The 17,219-nt window shown below is 40.4% G+C and overlaps 2 protein-coding genes across 3 annotated transcripts; one reads left to right on the top strand and one right to left on the bottom strand.

The window, feature by feature from the left end:
* Nucleotides 1-283: 283 nt before the first annotated feature.
* sharpin (SHANK-associated RH domain interacting protein) lies at nt 284-9,327 on the bottom strand. 2 transcript variants are annotated; one of them, XM_028593911.1, is made up of 9 exons: nt 8,857-9,327; nt 4,470-4,644; nt 3,576-3,668; nt 3,328-3,469; nt 3,149-3,239; nt 2,769-3,054; nt 1,529-1,632; nt 1,192-1,293; nt 284-1,070 (listed from the first exon to the last, which is right to left on the bottom strand). In XM_028593911.1, the coding sequence occupies exons 1-9, from the start codon at nt 9,118-9,120 to the stop codon at nt 1,020-1,022; spliced, it is 1,308 nt and encodes a 435-aa protein (XP_028449712.1). In that variant the 5' UTR covers nt 9,121-9,327; the 3' UTR covers nt 284-1,019. The 2 variants fall into 2 exon arrangements, with proteins under 2 accessions (XP_028449712.1, XP_028449713.1); XM_028593912.1 differs by having other exon boundaries at nt 1,192-1,290.
* Nucleotides 9,328-15,070: 5,743 nt separating this feature from the next.
* Nucleotides 15,071-17,137, top strand: LOC114565947 (alanine aminotransferase 2). The gene is made up of 7 exons (XM_028594291.1): nt 15,071-15,432; nt 15,530-15,609; nt 15,710-15,846; nt 16,206-16,380; nt 16,499-16,651; nt 16,782-16,894; nt 17,047-17,137. The coding sequence occupies exons 1-7, from the start codon at nt 15,273-15,275 to the stop codon at nt 17,135-17,137; spliced, it is 909 nt and encodes a 302-aa protein (XP_028450092.1). The 5' UTR covers nt 15,071-15,272.
* The last annotated feature ends 82 nt before the right edge of the window (nt 17,138-17,219 follow it).

Here is a 17,219-nt window from a genome sequence, read left to right as displayed (position 1 = left end):
GACACGGCCATAATGGCATTCTTTCAAACACCGTTTACCAAGTTTGAAACGCAGGATTTCCACAAAAAATTTGAAATGATCTAAAACATAACCCTGTGGACATCATGGTTACTTTGTTAGACTTCAAAAGTTCCCTCCAGAGCCACAGACAATATTAAGTGTATGCCCGATTGAGTAGTACTCCTGATGAGTAAACTTAATTTAATTTGTGTGCACTACACACAATTTGTCCATCAATTACTACATCAGTTCTGTCAGAAGTATTATCAATAGACAAACAGGATTTGTTTAATTCCGTTATGTTTATTCTGCTAATGCAAGACTTTACATTATGTACTGAAAACATCGTTCCACTGCTGTCACAGCTCATAGGGAATTGAGTAAAATTTGATCAACTGCTAAAATGTACATCAATTACTCAATGAATTTTGTTAAAAATAATACACTTAATACAATGTTATAAAAAAATAAAAGCACTTGACAACCCTGTAAACGTGACACCTCTTCTCACCCATGGCTTTTTTTTTTTCTTCTTCTATTTTGTTTGGTTTTCAAACCAACATTTTGGCAAATGAACAAACCGAACAGGGTATTGCACCTTTTCTCTCACTACACAGTTCAGAAACAAAGTATGACATTTCCTCAATTTCAGCTGCGACAAATGCAAAGAATGTCCATCAACTCTCTCACCTAAAATAAATATTAGGCCGTCTGTGTTTGCATCACACACACACACCATGTAAAATAAATAAAGAGAGCTGGCCAAATTCAGATGTACTGTATGTCATGGTCATGTCCATATAACCGGTCAAATCGGACGCTGCCTGCAGTTCATCATCTGAGCCTAAACCAGCACAGCTCTGTCATGCTACAGTGCTTCAATCGCTCCGGCTGTCAGACGACTCTCAGTGCACTTGACAGTCTTTATGTGAGTATTTAGTTGTTTATCATCCTTACTCTCTGTGTGTGTGTGTGTGTAAGTGAGCGAGACATGGCGACCTGACAGCGACGATGGGCAGTCAGCTGCTGCTTAAACTGAACTCTCCTCGATCCTCTCTCCTTCCTTTCTCCTTTGGGAGAGAATATACAGTAAGACATAAAAAGAGGCGACTGGCACTGAGGGAAAATGTTACAAAGAGTAGTACAAAAAAATAAATAAAAAGGTATTGAACGCTAGATATGATGCAGTACCTGCTGGATGTGTGCGTCAGGTCTGGCTGTAGCACAGATTTCACAGCCTGGACGGGAAGGCTTGTTGATGAAAGTGCATGAGGGACAAGCCCACTCTGTCTGCTGAGAGGAGGGGAGTTGAAACAGATTTAAGAAGGAATAATTTGGCTATTTATACTATTTTAAAAACACAAAGTCAGACATGCTCACCGAAGCATTTTCTTCATCTATGTCTATTCTTTATGTATTAGCCTAGCTTAGATTCACTTGATTTAGCATACCATTGAAATGCACACAGATGTCATACAAAAGTAAGTAAAAAGTTAAACTCCCACTATAACCAAGACTGCTAACGTACCTGTGTTTTACTGGCTTTGTTGGTATGATCGCTCAGCTGCAGATTCTCAATGTCCAGAACATCTTTGATATCACCTGGTCTATCGCCTCCTCCACCGGTGCTCCCTAACGTTGACACACACACAAAAAAAACCTGTTTACAGAGCTGTACTTTCTCTAGTTTGGATGTAGTATTTACAATGAGTCAGAAAATATTTGGACAGTGACATTTGTTTTTGGGGTTTCTGCTGCACTTAAACACATTTGAAATCAAACAATGACTACAAGATTAAAGCATCCGATGAACAACGTAGGAAGGAATGAAATTAAGTTTTATAGAGTTTTAAACGCTACAAAAACCTCTGTGTTAACAACAGAATGTACTGTAGTACGCTGTAGTCCAAAGAAGACATTTTATTTAAAACTTGGCTGCAAATCTTTTGCGGTTAATGGCTGACTGACGAGTAATCAGGTTGGTTTAATCAGATTAAGAGCTGCAAAGATGAATCGATAAGTTAACTATTAAATTAATCTTATGAGAAAAAAGAAAAGTTCTCTGATTCCATCTCTTTAAATGTGAATATTTTCTAGTTTCTTCACAGGAAGCTGAATATCTTTGAGTTGTGGAAAAAACAAGGCATTTGAGGACGTCATCTTGGGCTTTGGAAAACACTGATCTGACATTTTTCACAATTTTCTTGACTCAACAAATAATCGACTTCACGTAGAATAGAACCACAAAACCAACAACGGTTTGTTTCCATCCAGAGGGGAAACGACTCTGTGCTGTGTTTTCAAGGTGTAGTGCAAGGAAATATGATCCGCCGTGAGCACGGTGTATTTTATTTTGAAAATTAACCGGATGTTTATTTTGTTTCTGTGCTCAACTTCCTGTCCCGCACTATCTGCCGTGTGCTGAATTGCTGCGGAGCTCTCCGGCGTCCGGCAAAAATAGAAGCTCTACGTATCTGCTCTGGAGGGCTGCAGATCGGCGGAGCTGTGCCGGAGTCGGAACGCAGCCGTTCTGCAGTCAGTGGAAATACCCACGCTGACTTTAATGGAAACCTAATGAATCCGCCGCCGTTCCGGAGCGGATCCGCAGACGTTCTCCAACCGGTGGAAATTGGGGCTAAGTTGCAGCCCTAATCAGGTTGACAGCTTTGTCTAGTTTTACCAGCTAGCACCTAGCAGTTGTCCAATGTGCTCCAGGCACTGTACATTTGTGATGCATTCTGGGACTCCCCGACATGTGTTAAACTCACCCTGGTTGCTGTGGGGTAGCCTTGAGGGCAGCGTGCTGTAACCCCTCCAGTCTTGGGAGGTTGGGCCGTTGCCCGGTGGGAGCGGTGGGGCGAGGAGGGCGCTCTCCAGGTCCTGCTGGAACAGCTGACGGGTGATGCGGGCTTGTCGGGCGGAGATCAGGTAGAGGTACGCCGTATCGCCGTCCTTCTGCACCCCGTAGGAGGCCAGCGACCTCGGCTCGGTGCACAAGCACTGACCAATCACCCAGCGCTGCACGCGAGGATGGAAACCGTACTCGAGAAACACCTGAAGAACGAGAGTGGTGGGAGTTAGTGAATGAAAACCTACTGCACAGATTGCATTTTTTTTTTTATTTTGGGTTAACTGACAACTTTCAAACCTGTTGCTTGAGTGCAGCCACGGTCATGTAAGGAAAGACTTTCACTGTGACACAACAGGATGACGAGACATCCTCCACTACCACAGATAAACTGAAACACAGATATACGGCACTATGAGTTGCAAAAACACATAACCCGGAAGCAATAACTCCTCAGCCCGGAACCTTTCATTTCTCACCTGATCTCTCCCTCTGCGTAGTTCTTTTCAGACAGTTGAATCGTCAGCACTGCTTTTTGCCGAGCCAGAGCGGACGCGTGCTGTGAAGCTGCCTGAGTATCGCCTGCCTCAATCGCCCTGGCGAGCTCCAAGCACAATTCCTCTAAAAAATAAATAAATAATAATTAGCGATCAAAAGTGACGTTTTTAAGAGCACGCTCTTAAACAGAGAAAGAGAAAACGTGCAACGGGAAACGGAAGACACCCACCAGTGAGCGGCAGCGATGCGGAGCTCCACTGCTCCATAGCTGCTGCGGTGTCCTCGTGTCTGCCATCTGATTCACATGTGTTCATATTTTCAACTGTCAGAGAAGCAAAAAGGAACGGTTACAAACGTGCTTCAATGATACGGTTTCCAACACGCACCTACATAATATACCTCAATATTTATTTGAACTGCACTTTAATAACGGCCAACGTACGTTATCAGCAAAACCCTTTAATAACAGAGAAAAGGTTTTCTTGTCTCAGTTGTATTAAAAGGTCACAGACACTCATATGTATTTCATTTGTTTTAATTAGTTCCTCCTAGTGGCACACTTCATGCTTTTCTTTTAGCTACTGGTTTGGCTTTCAAATCAGCCCTAGGGCACCCACAGCGCTCATGTCTTTTTACTTTGGAAACTGGGCATAACTGAGTTTCTAAAGAGCTTAAGGTACCATGCACCTGGTCTCTTTATTTTATATCTGAGGACACTTATTTGTCCTTTTAAATTTTCCTCAAATTTCTTGATTTATCCTCTTTACCTGGGGCCACAGATGGCATGACGTGTTGCTTTACTAATTTTTTGTAATAGTATTTCAGATTTTATAGTGATTTAAAATTAGAAACGCTACATACTTAGGCTTGATAGTTGAAACACTTACGAGTTAAGTTTGTGTTTTTCTCTAAAATGATTGAGTCAGCATCATTATCAGTGTTATGCTGTTAACAGATATAATCCAAATCTTATTCTGTTTTTTTTAATAATGGTTACATTGATGTTCGACTGTGATATTATTGATGTGAAATTAAAATTCAATATTCAACATCTGTCCTTTTGAAAAGAAAACACAGTAGAAAGAGCAGGTTGGGGAATAAAGAAAACAGTTGTCAAACGGACCTCGATGTGCCTCTCTGAGTGATGACATCACCACGGTGGCCCACTCCTCGGCCTCGCGGTCGCAGCGGAAGTTGAAGCGGATGCAGTCGTGAGGCGGAGCGACGAGACGCATCTCATGGCAGCGAGGGGATTTCACCTCGTACTGCACTGAGCGCAGGTCAAACTCTGCAATGAACTGAGGGGGGGAACAAAAACAAGTTCATCCCAAATAGGGTTGCACAATATATCGTTTTTTTATTTATTTATTTTTAAATCGTCATCGTGATATCAACTGACACAATATACACATATGATAATCACAAGACACTGAGGTTGTAATGAATTAATTACTTCTCCTAATGTGAGGTCCACTTCTCCCTGTGACACAAGTAGACACCACATCAATTCTCTGTGCAGTGAATTTACCAGCTGTGAGTAGGAATATTGGAAGGTTGGAGCTTTTGTAAGAGCGATAGACACTACCAGATTTTTGTGTTAGTTAAAAGAAAATATCAGTATAAAACTGCACATTAAAATGTATCTGTCCTCTTTTTTTAGTGGTGCCTTTTATGTTCAATTCAATGTTCAATTTGTTGAATAAAACAATGTTGATTTCAAAGGATTTCCTTTTATTTGTATTGAATTCAACAAGCAATATGTTGTATTTTAGCACAATACTGAAAGCAACAGAGGCAGAACTGAGTACACTTTACTATCGGTTATTTATCGCAAGTTATATATATATATATATATATATATATATATATATATATATATATATATTCAACAACGCTATTGCAAATTTCCCCCTATATTCTGCAGGGACAGTTTGTAAGGAAAAAATAAATAAATAAAAACGATGAAATTAAAAGAAATCTCATATACTGATTTCTTGCCAGGTAGGCAACAACAATTGTTCAACAATTTTTTATTAAATCAACAATTATGTTAATTATTGATTAATCTACCAATTATTTTCTGAATTAATTGATTATCATTTAGTCTATAAATAATTCCCATTACAATGTCTCGGACCCATGGTGACATTTTCATTTTGATTGTTTTGTGAGACCAACAGTCCAAAATCCAAAAGATATTCAATTTAGGTGCAAATCTTCACATTCGAAAGATGGAACTAGCAAATGTTTGGTATTTTTACATTTAAAAAGTGGCCCAAACTTTATATTTGTTATCATAATAGATACAGATTACTTTACTGTTCATGGACGAATCGATCAAATCAAATCATCATTTTAGCTTTTCAGCATTAAGGCAGTCTGGGGCATTTGCAAATACACATTGCTGTTAGCCTTTTCTTAATTATTTGTATCCACCATAATATTTATCATGAACATTGAAAAACAAACTATAAAATATTGGTGCAAACAAGAGTATTAGTATGAGAAAAGGAAAGCAGATGAGATTACACATAATCTGCCCTTTAACATTCAATGTGGCATCATTAGGACATTGAAGTCTGTCATGGGTAGACAAAAGCAGCAAAGAGGATTTTCCACCCGCCAGAGAGTGTTTTTATACTCCGATATGACTGTATACGAACAGTCTGCCAACTCAGACAGACCAGCTAAAAGAAGCTGGGATCAAAGTAAAAGTATGCAAACCAAAGGCATCTGTCGGAGTTGAGATTCTACCAAGATGAAAAGCCAAAACCGAGCCTGTCAGATTTGTTAGGATATACATATACAGTGGGGCAAAAAGGTATTTAGTCAGCCACCAATTGTGCAAGTTCTCCCACTTAAAAATATGAGAGAGGCCTGTCATTTTTATCATAGGTACACTTCAACTATGATAGACAAAATGAGAAGAAAAAAAATCCAGAAAATCACATTGTAGGATTTTTAATGAATGAGCTGGTAAATTCCTCTGTAAAACAAGTATTTGGTCACCTATAAAAACAAGCAAGATTTCTGGCTCCCACAGACCTGTAACTTCTTCTTTAAGAGGCTCCTCTGTCCTCCACTCGTTACCTGTATTAATGGCACCTGTTTGAACTTGTTATCAGTATAAAAGACACCTGTCCACAACCTCAAACAATCACACTCCAAACTCCACTATGGCCAAGACCAAAGAGCTGTCAAAGGACACCAGAAACAAAATTGTAGACCTGCACCAGGCTGGGAAGACTGAACCTGCAATAGGTAAGCAGCTTGGTGTGAAGAAATCAACTGTGGGAGCAATTATTAGGAAGTGGAAGACATACAAGACCACTGATAATCTCCCTCAATCTGGGGCTCCACACAAGATCTCACCCCGTAGGTTCAAAATGATCAGAAGAACGGTGAGCAAAAGTCCCAGAACCACACAGGGGGACCTAGTGAATAACCTGCAGAGAGCTGGGACCAAAGTAACAAAGGCTACCATCAGTACGCCGCCAGGGACTCTAATCCTGCAGTGCCAGACGTGATCCTCTGCTTAAGCCAGTACATGTCCAGGCCCGTCTGAAGTTTGCTAGAGAGCATTTGGATGATCGAGAAGAGGATTGGGAGAATGTCATATGCTCAAATGAAACCAAGAAGACCAGAACTTTTTGGTAAAAACTCAACTCGTCGTGTTTGGAGGGGAAAGAATGCTGACTTGCATCCAAAGAACACCATACCTACTGTGAATCATGGGGGTGGAAACATCATACTTTGGGGCTGTTTTTCTGCAAAGGGACCAGGACGACTGATCTGTGTAAAGGAAAGAATGAATGGGGCCATGTATCGTGAGATTTTGAGTGAAAACCTCCTTCCATCAGCAAGGGCATTGAAGATGAAACGTGGCTGGGTCTTTCAGCATGACAATGATCCCAAACACACCACCTGGGCAACGAAGGAGTGGCTTCATAAGAAGCATTTCAAGGTCCTGGAGGGGCCTAGCCAATCTCCCGATCTCAACCCCATAGAAAATCTTTGGAGGGAGTTGAAAGTCTGTGTTGCCCAGCGACAGCCCAAAAACCTCACCGCTCTAAAGGAGATCTGCATGGAGGAATGGGCCAAAATACCAGCAACAGTGTGTGAAAACCTTATGAAGACTTACAGAAAACGTTTGACCTCTGTCATTGCCAACAAAGGGTATATAACAAAGTATTGAGATTAACTTTTGTTATTGACCAAATACTTATTTTCCACCATAATTTGCAAATAAATTCATTAAAAATCCTACAATGTTTTTTTTTTTTTTTTTTTCTCATTTTGTCTCTCATAGTTGAAGTGTACCTATGATGAAAATTACAGGCCTCATCTTTTTAAGTGGGAAAACTTTCACAATTGGTGGCTGACTAAATAGAGTGTGTGTCAAGCATGTGTGTCTGCAGTTGGGACAGTAATCACCCCTAATACCAAAAGAGAATAACTCATCCTTGTACTGAAATGTGTCTCAGCAGGGAGATTACCTTAGGTAACCTGAAGAATGGAATTAGCAAAAAGGAAACCATAGTTGACATTAACAGTCTAAAGACAAAAAAAAACTGCTAGTGGTTTATCAACGGAGTAGGGGTCACTCTATTTAGTCTTGCATAGCCAGACCTATCTCCACAGCGCTGTGTCAGCGCTGGAGTATGGTCTTTCTACACCAAAAAAACGCTCTGGCTTGTTTGCATTTAAACCAATCACAATTGTTTTGGGCGGTACTAAGCTCCAGATGCAGCGATGATGCCCTTGCATCAGATCTCTTCCAATGGCTAAAAATGTAGTTGGGCCTAAGTCAGCTACATCAAAAGGCTTTATCCTTTGAACAGAAGACCATACCTAATGTGGTCCTCTTCAAATTCAGCTTGTCAGGCTCAGATCTACATAGTCAGACTTTGCTCAACCTTCCACAGTCCCATGCTTGAATTATCAAGACATTTGAAGGGATGAATAGAGACATTCAACAAGACAGAGTGACAACTATAATGGTACATGTCTTATGAGCTTGTCATGCTACATGGGACAAATACAAGTCTGAAACTGGTGGAAAATTCCCACCTGTCTTGCCATTAAGACCAGGAGAGTCTTACTGTAGCTGTTTACCACTGGGCATAGTTGAAGATTTCCCCTGATGATGTTATGATGTATACTGGTTATGGGAGAACTGAAAATGAAAGTGAAACTAAAAAACCCTCTTAACTACAGTATTGGTAACTTTAAAAAAAAAAAAAAACTTCTATATCATACAGTAGAACACTTCGAGGAAAGTCTTGGGTGGTGTTGCAGCTGTATGTCTTTATTATATCCACATACATTCCATGAAATCTGGTGTATGTATCCCCAAATCTGAATTGTAAGGAGCTGTATTGTAGATCTCCATAAAATGGCGTGTACGGGTATACAATATAAATGTGATTCAGTAAGGTTGTTCATCACAAGCATATCTAAGCAGGTAACGACAGCACAGTCTCTAAGCACAGGTGTATGTGACATCTCACCACACTGCGGTTTCCGCTCGTATCTCGCAGCGTCAGTCGGAACTCTCCGGCCCGGCTCGGGTCCATGCTGAGCTGGAGGCGCAGAGCCTCGCTGCCTGCTCCAGGGAGGCACAGGGGCCGGATCCCTGAATGGCACACCGAAACCCTGACTGACATTAAAACAGTAGTGCAGTAAGGCGTCAGCGCAGGCCCGCCGCATGCAGCCTGTTGGGACGAGGCAGGGACCGGGGCTGGAGGAGCCCAGCCGCCCGAGCTGAGTGCCATGTCGCGGAGGGAGGGTGTTTGAAGCCCCGCGGCAGGTGTTAACGTCCGCTGCTTCTGTTGAGTTTATAAAGTCCACCGGTGTCTGAAGAGTGCGCGTTTCTTCACGGGCAGGCTGTGGTTGTCTCTTCGACCCGCAAACTCTTCCATATCTACCCGACCCCAGCAGACGAGTGAAAGAAAAACAAAACAGGAAGTAGAGGGGCACGTCTTTTATTTATGTCCGTAGAGAAACTTGGCCGTGAAACATCTGGCAACAATATAGCGCTTCTCGAAAGAATATAAAAGGTACCCTAAATAAATATTATATATATTTATTTAACAGCAAAGCAACAGAAAAAGGAGCTGTAGATTAAAATGTTTGCTGCTGTCTCTTACAGTGAACACAAAAAATATAAAACTGACAAATTAAATAAAATCCTGCAGATATAGGGGCAAAAAATAACATTAGTAGTGATACAAGTAGTGATAAACGATATATATATATATATATATATATATATATATATATATATATATATATAAGCATGTATTAGAAAACGAAAACTGATCATTATTACATTACATTACATAATAATAATATAATAATAATAATAATAATAATAATAATAATAATAATAATAATAATAATAATACATCAATGCCCTACCATTAATCTATTACTATGACTTTGGACTGCCATCTACAAATATGGTCTATTTACTGGAAATGTATTTAACATATATTTATTTAATTTTTATCAGCAAGAAAAATAAAGTTATGAAAATAAGTTAGACATAGTAAGTTAGAATACGTAATGAAAAACAGTACCAGCCTGACTCAGTTAAAAGCTTTTTTTCCGCTGAAGACAAACAAGATCAATCAAGATGAATTAAAAGACGTAAATTAAACGTTCTACGGATGTACGGTCAATTTTCCAGCAGCAGTGGAAGCAAAAACTGTCCTGTTCTGTTGTACACTGTCCATTTTGCATTCACTCACAATATGTTTGCAGTCCCATGCATTACATTTTGTTTTGTGAGGTTATCCATACCGTCATCACTGGTCTGAGCCATGCTCTGGAATGGAAAAAAACCAACAGAAATACAGGGAATGTGTTACTATGTGTATGTATGTACAGTATCTCACAAAAGTGAGTACACCCCTCACATTTTAGTAAATATTTCATTATATCTTTTAATGGGACACCACTGAAGAAATTACACTTTGCTACAATGTAAAGTATTATGTGTACAGCTTGTATAACAGTGTAAATGTGCTGTCCCCTCAAAATAACTCAACACCCATTAATGTCTAAACCGCTGGCAACAAAAGTGAGTACACCCCTATGTTATTCCCATAGAGACAGGCAGATTTTTATTTTTAAAGGCCAGTTATTTCATGGATCCAGGATACTATACATCCTGATAAAGTTCCCTTGGCCTTTGAAATTAAAATAGCCTCCCATCATCACATACCCTTCACCATACCTAGAGATTGGCATGGTTTTATGTCGGTTAGCCTAATAGCTGGTTTGAGTTATTTTGAGGGGACAGCACATTTACACTTTTATACAAGCTGTACACTTTTGTGAGATACTGTATGTACAGGACAGTGAACAACAGGACAGGACAGTTTTTGCTGCCACTGTCCTGTACACAGTACTGTGACTCCAAGACACTGTCCTGTGACTCCTTGACTGTTCTTTATACTGTGCTGTGACTCCCAGACACTCTCCCGGGACAGTCAGACACTGCCCTGTACACAGGAGAGTGTCTTGGAGTCACAGGACAGTGTACAGGACAGTGTCTGGGAGTCACAGGACAGTGTCTGGGAGTCCTAGGACAGTGTACAGGACAGTCATGGAGTCACAGGACAGTGTCTGGGAGTCATAGGACAGTGTACAGGACAGTCATGGAGTCACAGGACAGTGTATTGGAGTCACAGGACAATATACAGGACAGTCATGGAGTCACAGGACAGTGTCTGGGAGTCACAGGACAGTGTACAGGACAGTCATGGAGTCACAGGACAGTGTATTGGAGTCACAGGACAATATACAGGACAGTCATAGAGTCACAGGACAGTGTCTGGGAGTCACAGGACAGTGTACAGGACAGTTATGGAGTCACAGGACAGTGTATTGGAGTCACAGGACAATATACAGGACAGTCATGGAGTCACAGGACAGTGTCTGGGAGTCACAGGACAGTGTACAGGACAGTTATGGAGTCACAGGACAGTGTATTGGAGTCACAGGACAATATACAGGACAGTCATGGAGTCACAGGACAGTGTCTGGGACTCACAGGACAGTGTACAGGACAGTCATGGAGTCACAGGACAGTGTATTGGAGTCACAGGACAATATACAGGACAGTCATGGAGTCACAGGACAGTGTATTGGAGTCACAGGACAATATACAGGACAGTCATGGAGTCACAGGACAGTGTCTGGGAGTCACAGGACAGTGTACAGGACAGTCATGGAGTCACAGGACAGTGTATTGGAGTCACAGGACAATATACAGGACAGTCATGGAGTCACAGGACAGTGTCTGGGAGTCACAGGACAGTGTACAGGACAGTCATGGAGTCACAGGACAGTGTATTGGAGTCACAGGACAATATACAGGACAGTCATGGAGTCACAGGACAGTGTCTGGGAGTCACAGGACAGTGTACAGGACAGTTATGGAGTCACAGGACAGTGTATTGGAGTCACAGGACAATATACAGGACAGTCATGGAGTCACAGGACAGTGTCTGGGACTCACAGGACAGTGTACAGGACAGTCATGGAGTCACAGGACAGTGTATTGGAGTCACAGGACAATATACAGGACAGTCATGGAGTCACAGGACAGTGTCTGGGAGTCACAGGACAGTGTACAGGACAGTTATGGAGTCACAGGACAGTGTATTGGAGTCACAGGACAATATACAGGACATTCATGGAGTCACAGGACAGTGTACAGGACAGTCATGGAGTCACAGGACAATGAACAACAGGACAGAACAGTTTTTTGTTTTTTTTACAGTCAATCTCTTAAGGAAAGGTTGAAATAAAATATAAGACTAACAGTGTAGGGACTTTAGAACAGGAGTGATGTGAGTTGTTTGCTTTGTGCAAGTTATGGTTATAACTGATTTCTAGACTTTTTGTGAAAGTAAACAAAACATCACCGTTTGTTAATAAGGCACAGATTACCACATATCTTTCATGTTTATCTTTAACTAGAAATCTACATGCAATAATTGAGCTTGCAGCAAGTTGGCAAACTCAACACAGTTTATCTCAGCACAGCCGGTGGTCTGATAGAAGTGAAGAGGAATTACAGAAATGAACGTCCTGCAGGAGATCATTCCAAATGTGAAGAACATGAAGCAGTTAGAGTATTTAGTCTTGGCCAGACGAGCAAGCCAGATCAAGGAAGAGCTCACACAGGTAAGTTAAAAAAAAAAGTTATTGACATATTTGCAATATTGATTCTAGAGTGAATTTTCCAACCTGTGTTTGTGCTTTAAATTCACCTGTTCACAGAGAGTGAGAAAGCCTTACAAAGAAGTGATAGATGTCTCCTGGGGCGACCCACACAAGGCAGGTGTGAAGCCTCTTTCATTTGTCCGACAGGTAATCTGACCTATAAAGTCTACTCATCTTTAAGCTGTTTCCTATTAAAACACCAGTTACTGTAATTAATCTCCTTTTGACTAAAAAACGTACTACTGTGTGTCTTCATATTTTGCAGGTTCTTGCAGCATGTCTTTACCCTCAGCTTGTGAACAGCGACAGACTGCCAGTGGACGTCAGGCAGAGGGCTCAGAGTCTGCTTAAGGGATGTGATGGAGGTAGTGTAGGTAAGGGTAGTCTATGTGGTATTATTACAATGAAAAGATTCAGCTCACTCAAATTACAAAAGAATTTCTTCTTTTCTACCGACTTTTCTACTGGTATCTCCCTTCAGCAGATTGTATTGTATTTATAATATTTGCCCATGCTTTAAGATATTTGTCTCCAAGATTTCTGAATCATTTTAAGTGAAAGGGTGTGTGTGTGTGTTTTAGTTTTTGGTTTGCATATATATATATATATATATATATATATATACATATGTTATTTTAAGTTAATACATTACAAGGCCAAACATTTCATTGTTCCAGTTTATCAAATGTGATAATTTGTCGCATTCATTGTAAGTTAAATGTTGTGGGGTTTTGGATTGTTCGTTGGACAAAACAAGCTATTTGAATTGCAACTTTGTGCAACTCTGGCAGTGTAGGTATATAAGTATAAGATAATTAATAAGTACAATATACATACAAATGTATGGGAGTATATTATATAGAGTAATACTGTATGCATACAGTATATGTAATATTCACACACTAGGATAATATAATAATAATAATAATACCATGTGAAATATATGTAATAGAAATAGAAAATAATACAAGAGATAAAATGAGAAAAATACAATAATAATAATATCACACTGCTCTACAGTGTCATCTCACCTTTCCTGTGTTCTTCCTTCAGGTTCTTATACTGCAACAAGGGGTATATCAGAAATAGTCCACAGAGTCTCTGAATTCATAACGAGACGAGATGGTGGGGCTCCATCTTACCCTGAAAACATATTCATCAGCCCTGGCTCACAGTGGGCACTCCGGGTAACAGACAATATTACTGACAATCTGTAATATTATATAGGGGAAAGTGGGGTGAGTTGTGCCAGTTTTTACTCAAAGTGACTTTAAAGTGAAGCCATGACAGTAATGCCTTCAACTTAAGGATGTACATATATTTCAGGATGTGGTGCATCCCTGAGAACAATAACTTTGGATCTGAAATAAATTGTTTCAGAAATATAGCTTTTGGGAAAAAAAGTGGTCTCGTGGCACAACTCGCCCCTGATGCGGGGTGAGTTGTGCCTTTGGGGGGAATACGTTGGGGTAAATTGTGCCAGTGATTTCTGAAGTAAAACAGAACATTTTAATGTTATGAACTGTAATGCTATATGAAAGCAAGACAAATGCAATACAAAATTACTCATTTAAGGCTTATTTAAATATTGTCACCCTATTAAACTTTTGGAATAAGTCTTATTTTGTAGTTTGGGAAAACACAAAAAACTTAAATACACAATATGTGATATTTGTGAATCATTTCAGGCAAAAAGGCTTTGGCAATAGATGCCTGTTTACATACATAGAACGCTGTCTGTCAATTATGTAACATTTAAGAATAAAGTGACTAGGCTAATTTCTAAACATCTTATTGTGACTTAGGCCACTTGAAAACTTAATAAAACGTCTCTTTAATAACATAGTGCAAACTCAAAACTGAAATCAGTATTAGCTAAATTAAACAAATGGCAGGTAGGCCTAAATCAAACACTGATGAGGCATGCCCATCTCCTCACTTCTCCAGATTATCCTCTGTGAGTATGTAGGTCTAGATGGTCTGGATCTGGCCTACTACTTAATATCCCACTTGTCAATGCTGCAGGGGAATATACACTTCTGCTCCCTTCTGGCTGTACCACCAAGTTTTTGGGGTGTGGGTAGTTTCTTGAGGACATCACCTCTAGGGATGACTCCTTCATCACTGGCAGAACTTAACCCAGGCCCTTTGGCACAAATCACCCCAGACCCACAAGTTTGAAAAACTAACATGATCCAGCAGTTAAGAGCTAACATCATGCTAACTCTATAGACTCAATGTGTAGCCTGCTAAAGCACTAAAACATGTGTGAAATGTTTTCAAACTTGTCTATAATTGTTCGGACACTACAATCAAAAAACTTTAATCATAGAAATTTTACTTTGAAAGGAAAAAAACAGTTTTTTGAGCTAAAATGTGCTTACTTCTCATGCCATGTGACTCCCTTCTTTGGAGGATGAGTGAAATGGATGGCTTTTCAAAATGATGTGGTCACATGACCAATTTATTCCATGGTTGTCCAAAAACAAGGGGTGGCACTACTTCCCCCCTGGCAGAAATCACCCCACTCTCCCCTACTGTGTCTCTTCCTCCTGTAGATTATCATCATCTTAAAGTAAACCCAATCTTTTCCTGTGCTTATTAGAACATTCTCAACGTCTTGGTGAACAGTGAGGCTTCACACAGAACAGGTGTGCTGACTCCTGTGCCATGCTACTCCGTTTCCCTTATGTCCATAAGGGGGCTAGGAGCAGTTACCGTTCCCTACAACCTCAGGGAGGAGCAGGGCTGGGAGCTGCAGGTGGAGGAGCTGCATCAAGCGCTGGAATCTGCAAAGGGAGTCTGCGACCCTGTAGCTCTGTATGTCATCAACCCTGGAAACCCTGCAGGTAGTAAAACCTCACCAGAATGGACATCATCGCAGTATATTTTTGGGTTTCAAAAATATAGAATTACATGGTTGTTTTCATGCCATGTTGCCTGTAGGTTATGTTCAAAGCAGGAAATCAATTCAAGAGGTGATCCAGTTCGTTTCAGAGAAGAGGCTCTTTCTTCTGGCTGATGAGGTGCATGTCTTAAAACATTGTCCTCTATCCAGAGATATTCATAAACATTAACAAATATGTGTAAATACATGCTTGCATATCCATGTGTTCTCCTTCCCAGGTCTATCAGGACTGTGTTCATGGGGAAAATAGTGAGTTTGTCTCTTACAAAAGGGTTCTGGCTGAGATGGGTCCTCCTCTTTCAGACACAGTGGAGCTGGCGTCCTTTCACTCAGCATCGAAAGGCTTCATGGGAGAGTACGTTTTCAGTCCTGAAGAGTATCTAAAGTTGTGCTAGGTGGTCCACACAAAGTCTTAAGTTGCAAAAATGCAATTTAAGACAAAGGCTCAGTTGTAATTTAGACAAATCAAAACAAACTTGACATAGAAAGTTAATTCTTGACATTGGAAACAGTAGTTAGCAAAATATTCTTGATATTGGAAACAGTAGTTAGCAAAATATTCTCACAAGATCAATGAGACAAGAAGTCCTTAAAGTGCTCTGAAAAACAGAAATTTTAACATCTAGAATTTCCATGACGGCTGGGCAAACTGCTGTGGAAGGCTGACCGAAGCTTCAGAACAGCTACTAACTGGACTCTTCTCTCTCCTACCAGGTGTGGTCTGCGTGGTGGATACGTGGAGCTGGTAAATCTGGACCCCGCGGTTAAGAAATACATCTACAACCTGTTCTCAACAGATGCCTGTGCACCTGTGTTGGGTCAGTTTGCCCTGGATCTGATGATGAAACCTCCACAACCAGGAGATCCCTCATACCCACTTTATAGTGTGGTGAGAACACATGCAGTTTAGATTATTATTTTGCAGGATGTCTAATAGCCTGCTTTTCTTAAGCAATTGGCATTACTCTGACCCAGTTTGATTTTTTTTGTTGTTTTTACTTCTGCAGGAGACACAAAACATCAGGACCGCGCTGGTTCATAACGTTAAGAGAGTCCTTGAGGTAGTAAACAATCTGCCGGGTTTCTGCTGTCAGCCAGCGAAAGGAGCATTTGTGTTCCCCAGACTGCATCTTCCACCGAAAGCCATTCAGAAGGCCAAGGTTACAATACTATCTCATAGAACCTAGTATAAACTGTAAAACCAGAGCAATAGCATCATTAAAAGAATTGTCACATATCTGGTGCATCAGTCATACAGTATTTTACACCTGGTTACGTTTTTGCTTTTAGGAAATGGGAATGCAACCAGATGCATTCTACTGTGTTAGACTACTAGAGGAGGCTGGTGTGATTGTCAGTCCTGGTTGTGACTATGGACAAAAGGAGGGCACCCATCACATCAGGTATAATACAAAGATATTGAGCATTATACTGAATTCAGGCTTCACTAGGCAAAAAGTATGCTTTCTAGTTTAAAAATAAAACTGTAATAAGGATATCTAAGTAATAAGGCTACTTTGAAATTGTTACCTTTAGCCCTTCTTTCTTTCTGCAGATTTCACATTATGGCCCCCGAGGACACGATGGAAGAAGTACTGAGACGCCTGTCTAGCTTTCACACACAGTTTATGAAGATTTTTTCCTAAGCATTTTTGTAAAATGAGTTATTTTCTTTTCTGACTTCCATTCATTTGCAGTTCAAAAACTCATTAAAACAATAGGATCCAT

The sequence above is a fragment of the Perca flavescens genome, chromosome 12 (assembly GCF_004354835.1).
Source record: "Perca flavescens isolate YP-PL-M2 chromosome 12, PFLA_1.0, whole genome shotgun sequence".
Lineage (NCBI taxonomy): Eukaryota > Metazoa > Chordata > Actinopteri > Perciformes > Percidae > Perca > Perca flavescens.
Note: the sequence above shows the minus strand (reverse complement) of the source record. Positions and strands in the feature narration are given on the sequence as shown.

Coding starts and splice junctions, on each gene's coding strand:
- sharpin (XM_028593911.1), bottom strand. CDS start 9,120: ATGGCACTCAGCTCGGGCGGCTGGGCTCCTCCAGCCCCGGTCCCTGCC. Junction 3,470..3,575: donor CGCATCGCTGCCGCTCACTG/GTGGGTGTCTTC, acceptor TTTATTTTTTAG/AGGAATTGTGCTTGGAGCTC. Junction 1,071..1,191: donor CTGACGCACACATCCAGCAG/GTACTGCATCAT, acceptor TCTCTCCCAAAG/GAGAAAGGAAGGAGAGAGGA.
- LOC114565947 (XM_028594291.1), top strand. CDS start 15,273: ATGTCCATAAGGGGGCTAGGAGCAGTTACCGTTCCCTACAACCTCAGG. Junction 15,433..15,529: donor CAACCCTGGAAACCCTGCAG/GTAGTAAAACCT, acceptor TGTTGCCTGTAG/GTTATGTTCAAAGCAGGAAA. Junction 15,610..15,709: donor TCTTTCTTCTGGCTGATGAG/GTGCATGTCTTA, acceptor TCTCCTTCCCAG/GTCTATCAGGACTGTGTTCA.